This window comes from Sinocyclocheilus grahami, unplaced genomic scaffold (assembly GCF_001515645.1).
Source record: "Sinocyclocheilus grahami isolate Dianchi unplaced genomic scaffold, SAMN03320097.WGS_v1.1 scaffold649.1, whole genome shotgun sequence".
In the NCBI taxonomy this organism is placed as follows: domain Eukaryota; kingdom Metazoa; phylum Chordata; class Actinopteri; order Cypriniformes; family Cyprinidae; genus Sinocyclocheilus; species Sinocyclocheilus grahami.
In genome coordinates, this window is record NW_015505828.1 from 329,503 (window position 1) to 335,659 (window position 6,157).

At 37.8% G+C, this 6,157-nt stretch overlaps 1 protein-coding gene across 2 annotated transcripts in view; it reads left to right on the forward strand.

Moving 5' to 3' along the window:
• LOC107558567 (CMP-N-acetylneuraminate-beta-galactosamide-alpha-2,3-sialyltransferase 4) overlaps window positions 1–6,157 on the forward strand; it is a 31,812-nt gene that overhangs the window by 12,484 nt on the left and 13,171 nt on the right. The window contains exons 5-7 of one of the 2 annotated variants that reach the window (XM_016242225.1): window positions 698–795; window positions 1,102–1,165; window positions 2,626–2,721. In XM_016242225.1, coding sequence (XP_016097711.1) covers window positions 698–795; window positions 1,102–1,165; window positions 2,626–2,721 — 258 coding nt within the window. Of the gene's footprint in view, window positions 1–605; window positions 796–1,101; window positions 1,166–2,622; window positions 2,722–6,157 lie in introns of those variants that run through there. The other variant, XM_016242224.1, reaches the window with a different exon arrangement.

Below are 6,157 nucleotides of genomic sequence, written 5' to 3' on the forward strand. Positions count from 1 at the left end.
TTGTATTGTTCTCCGTGTTATTAGTGTACACAGCTGGCCGCTCGCTCCCCATCTGAGCATGCAGTCTCACCATGCTCCATTTGGGGTTTCACCTTTTGCTTGTATTTGTGTATTTATTCTCCTGCTAGAACACCATCAGATCCGGCTGCATATGCCGTAGTCTACTGGAGACCTTTAACAGTGTGCTGGACGTTGTTAATGTCAGTGAGATTTAATGATTTAACGATCGTCCCTGATTCACGTTGCTGTCAGATCTAGGAATTCCTAATGTTTCAGTGTTTAAACCAAAACTGCAGCTTGCTCAAAAGACAGATCAGATTTTTTGTTTGTCAAAAAATGAGCGGCCTACAAATAAACAGCTTATGAATTTCATGCCATGCTATTTTGTTACCAGATTTTGGATTCGATCTTTTTATCAACTTGGTTTATTTCAAACAGCACAGGTTTTGTATTTGTTTGTGGAACTGATTGATCATAGGGCTTCATTAATCTGAGCTCATGCACCTCAGCTTTTGACAAAATATTCCACAAATAATGCTTTTTTCACTCAAAAAGTGATAATATTCACACAATGAATATTTACAGTTTTTATAATGGATTTAACTTTACGATTAAAGATCTGGGGTAATTAAATCTATACATAAAAAAGTAAATGTCTAAAATGTATTTGAGTCTGTCTTTTGTTTCACCGACACAGCATGAGCCGGAAGACTGAGCTCTTTCTAAAGCTGGAGGATTTCTTCTGGCGGGAACATCTGTCAGCTGAAGCTCTGCCCTATGGTATTAAAGGCAGCGGTATGTACAGTTACTCCGCTCTCTCATAATCTTTCCTTTAATACAATGGTTAAATCTGCTGCAAAGTCATTAAGCTAATGCTTATGTTAAATCTGGCTTGAGGACATGATCACACAGATCTTGTTGCTGAAACCTCACATGCCCTCGAAACCTTTCAGGCAACATAATATAAAGACATTTATTTGTTGGTTCTGTGCTCGGCATGCTTTTACTGTACGCTGCTCATCACTCTGCATGCAATCCATTCATGTTGATACATTCATAATGGTGCACTTTGTTCAAATTCTTTCTTCTTTCTCTCTGCAGAGCTCCTGCTTCTGAAGGTCTTGGCAGTGACTTCCAGCTACACAATGCCAGCAAACATTGAGAGGTGAAGTAGGGCCGAGCTGCTTTCACGAGTATCTGAACTCAAGCACCCATAAGCTTGCAGAAAACCCATTCCTCAGAGTCTCTCATCTGCTTCGGTTGCTTATGACGTGTTGCAATCTGGCATAAATTACAGCATGTATTACAAATTAATTACAGTAATGCTCTTGCTCATGTTCAAAATGATCTTGCTTAATATATAATAACCATTAAAAAGACAGAATGACAGTCTTTTAAAAGGATAAGTAAAACCTAGCAGCTCCTACCCAGTGACGGCTGAGAGTGGCTCAATATGCACGTGTTACTGTGTGTGACTAAATATAAGTGTTACTCACAATCCTGTTACCAAGTTAGTTTAATTTGTACTTTTTCATTTAATCAGTTTTGTCTTTTAATTTTGATGTGTCTAATGTTAATTGCTAGAAAATAAAATCACATTGAGAGTTTTAAAGGAATAGTTCACCCACAATTATTTTTTTTTTAAAACATTCACTCACTCTCAGGCCATCCAAGATGTAGATGAGTTTGTTGCTTCATCAGATTTGGAGAAATGTAGCATTGCATCAGTGTCTCAGCAATGGATGCTCTGCAATGAATGGGTGCCGTCAAAATGAGAGTCCAAACAGCTGATAAAAACATCACAATAATCCACAAGTAATCCACACCACTCCAGTCCATCAGTTAATGCTCTGTGAAGACAAAAGCAGCATGTTTGTAAGAAATAAATCCATCATTAAGACAAACTTCAAACCGTTGCTTCCGGCAAAAATGCAATGCCCATAATCCATAATAACACTGCCTTCAGTGACAAAATCCATCTCCTGTTGTCTCTCATATCAAAATCCACCCACGTATTTGTTTAGAGCCGTTTTTGACTGTTTTTGCTCATAACTGATGCTTGATCTGTGCAGATTTCTCTCCTGATTCAGACGAGGTGAGTTATCCAGTGGAGAAAGCAATAGAGGACTTATATCTTGTCCAGAAGCGATGGTTTAAAGTTAAAATCGTCTTAATGGTGGATTTGTTTCTTTAGTCTTCAAAAGATGTTAATTGATGGACTGGATTATTGTGCTGTGGATTATTGTGATGTTTTTATCAGCTGTTTGGACTCTCATTCTGACGGCACCCATTCACTGCAGAGGATCCTTTACTGAGACACTGATGCAATGCTACATTTCTCCAAATCTGATGAAGAAACAAACTCATCCTGATCTTGGACGGCCTGGGGGTGAGCACATTTTTAGCAAATGTCCATCTTTGGGTAAACCATTCCCCTAAATTGTATTTACACATTGCAAAAATGGCCAATTTAATAGAAAATGCATAGAAAATAAAATTGCTTATATAATGTTTAGGTTCACAAGCAACCATTTCTGAACCTAAACACCTCATTTCACTTCAAAATACATTTCTGTGGCCTTGATTGTGTATCGTATTCATGGAAAGTGCTCTGTGTGTCAGCAGTTTAGATTGCAGGACGTGTGCAGTCATTGGAAACGGCTTTTCCATAAAAAACAGTTCACTGGGGGATATCATTAACAAATACGACGTGGTGATCAGGTAAATAAAACCTCCACCTCTGTTTGACCTTTCAGTGTTAATTGAGCATTTAAGACTCCTCCGATCTTTAAAAGAAGTCTCTTTTCTAATATACGTCTTCAGAAAGTTGTAGTTTGAGCTTTTTAGTTCATTTCTCCTCTCCATCTCTTGTTTTCCATTGTCCATTGAATATATTTTTCTTTCGATGTACAGCGTGAAAGCCTCTCCATTAGTCTGGCTTGTATTTTGCATTGTTGTTTTATTGTAAGTGTGTTGAGTGGCATATAATAGGCTCACTTAACAGTACCTCCTGCAATTAGAGCTCTGCTTGGCTACCGTTTCTCGACCTTTGTTTCTCGAGCCGCTTTATTGCCTTGGAATGAACAAATGCCATTTTATTTCTTGTAAGCCTCTAACAAACGGAGTGTGTTTTTCCATGGTCTCCCGGCCTCGCGTGTTCTCAGAAGCTAATCGCGGCGGGGGAGGAGAGCCGAGCCGCTTGACATTTGGTGTTGAGTTTCAAATCCTGATGCTTCGAAGTGCGACGTAATCTCATTTGTGAGAAAAAGGGAGGTTTTTCCTGCAAGGATTCACTCCCATGACAAATAACATGTAATGAGGGGGTTAGTTGATAAGGATGTGCTTTTAGTGTCTCGCTCCAAGTCCATGACATCCATGAAACTGTGGAGAGCAGGTTTAATTGTAACACTTTTGTTTTTGTTCATTTATATAAAAAAAAAAAAAATATATATATATATATGGGTCAAAGACGTTAAGATGTCCGCATCAAAATAAATTTACAAAAGTGTTTTATGTCCATAGAAAGCACATTAAATGCAAGTAAAGTGTCGACATTTAAGGTTTCAAATACGTTTTTGAAGAATAAAATAAAATAAATAAATAAAATGTCAAAATTTGGTTGAAATATTGTTCTATTGTCATTCGGCGTAATGTAAAAATTCAAACAACATGCTTATTCTGACCTGTACATATTAAAATATATAAAAGAATAAGTGAGCATATTAAATTTTATTGGGTTTTAAATTAGTAAAAAATTCTTACTGACAAATGGGCAAAACCTAGCATAGTGGCACATTTAAAAAATGTAAAATAACAACTAATTATTATTTGGGGTGAGAGTAATTTGTTTTTTAATATGTCATAAATTGATTTTTGTTGTAAATATGCCTGAGAAGATTGTTACACTGAATGACATTTCTTAGAAAAACAAAAACAAATATACAATTACATTAAACAGAAAACTTTTTTATTTTTTTTATTTGATATATTTTTTGGATTTTTTTTTTAAAGCAGTATTGTTTTTATGCTTAAACCCTTTTTCATCTTTGACCCATATACTGAGCCTTATGAAATCCAAACAAATTCCAGACACCATAAGGAAACAGTAAGATCAACATCCCGTATTATATATAAGGTCAGTGTAAACGTCCTCTGCTGTAACTCACAGTCACATCTCCACAATCCTAAGGCACTTAAAACTTGTCCATTGGCCTGCTGGAAAGTCTGCCTACGACTAAACTTGTCCATTGGCCTGCTGGAAAGTCTGCCTACGACTAGACTCCAACTGTTCCCTGTGCTTCAACTGATTCTAATCAAAAATACTGTAAAAACAGTAATATTCTGAAATATTATTACAATTTAAAATAGCTGTTTTTGTTTTTTATAACGTCTTTACTGTCACTTTTAATGCATGTGTTTCAATAGCGAAAATAAATGTATAATAATAATTAATAGTTTGATCAGCAGTGACAGTAAAGACATTTATAATGTTACAAAATAGTTATATTTCAAATAAATGCTGTTCTTTTGATCTTTCTAGTCATCAAAGAATCCTGAAAAATAAAATCTATCAGTTTCCCCAAAATTATTGTGCAGCACAACTGTTTTCAACATTGATAATAATCAGAAATGTTTCTTGAGCAGCAAATCAGCATATTTTTGTTAAATTGCAATAATATTTTATATATATATATATACAGTGGGTACGGAAAGTATTCAGACCCCCTTAAATGTTTCACTCTTTGTTATATTGCAGCCATTTGCTAAAATCATTTAAGTTATTTTTTTTTCCTCATTAATGTACACACAGCACCCCATATTGACAGAAAAACACAGAATTGTTGACATTTTTGCTGATTTATTAAAAAAGAAAAACTGAAATATCACATGGTCCTAAGTATTCAGACCCTTTGCTCAGTATTTAGTAGAAGCACCCTTTTGATCTAATACAGCCATGAGTCTTTTTGGGAAAGAGGCAACAAGTTTTTCACACCTGGATTTGAGGATCCTCTGCCATTCCTCCTTGCAGAGCCTCTCCAGTTCTGGCAGGTTGGATGGTAAACGTTGGTGGACAGCCATTTTTAGGTCTCTCCAGAGATGCTCAATTGGGTTTAAGTCAGGGCTCTGGCTGGGCCATTCAAGAACAGTCACAGAGTTGTTGTGAAGCCACTCCTTCATTATTTTAGCTGTGTGCTTAGGGTCATTGTCTTGTTGGAAGGTAAACCTTCAGCCCAGTCTGAGGTCCTGAGCACTCGAGAAGGTTTTCGTCCAGGATATCCCTGTACTTGACCGCATTCATCTTTCCCTCGATTGCAACCAGTCATCCTGTCCCTGCAGCTGAAAAACACCCCCACAGCATGATGCTGCCACCACCATGCTTCACTGTTGGGACAGGTGATGAGCAGTGCCTGGTTTTCTCCACACATACCGCTTAGAATTAAGGCCAAAAAGTTATATCTTGGTCTCATCAGACCAGAGAATCTTATTCAGGTGTTTTTTAGCAAACTCCATGCAGGCTTTCATGTGTCTTGCACTGAGGAGAGGCTTCCGTCGGGCCACTCTGCCATAAAGCCCCGACTGGTGGAGGGCTGCAGTGATGGTTGACTTTCTACAACTTTCTCCCATCTCCCGACTGCATCTCTGGAGCTCAGCCACAGTGATCTTTGGGTTCTTCTTTACCTCTCTCACCAAGGCTCTTCCCCCCCGATAGCTCAGTTTGGCCGGACGGCCAGCTCTAGGAAGGGTTCTGAACGTCCCAAACGTCTTCCATTTAAGGAATGGAGGCCACTGTGCTCTTGGGAACCTTAAGTGCAGCAGAAATTTTTTTGTAACCTTGGCCAGATCTGTGCCTTGCCACAATTCTGTCTCTGAGCTCTTCAGGCAGTTCCTTTGACCTCATAATTCTCATTTGCTCTGACATGCACTGTGAGCAGTAAGGTCTTATATAGACAGGTGTGTGGCTTTCCAAATCAAGTCCAATCAGTATAATCAAACACAGCTAGACTCAAATGAAGGTGTAGAACCATCTCAAGGATGATCAGAAGAAATAGACAGCACCTGAGTTAAATATATGAGTGTCACAGCAAAGAGTCTGAATACTTAGGACCATGTGATATCTCAGTTTTTCTTTTTTAATAAATCTGCAAAAACGTCAACA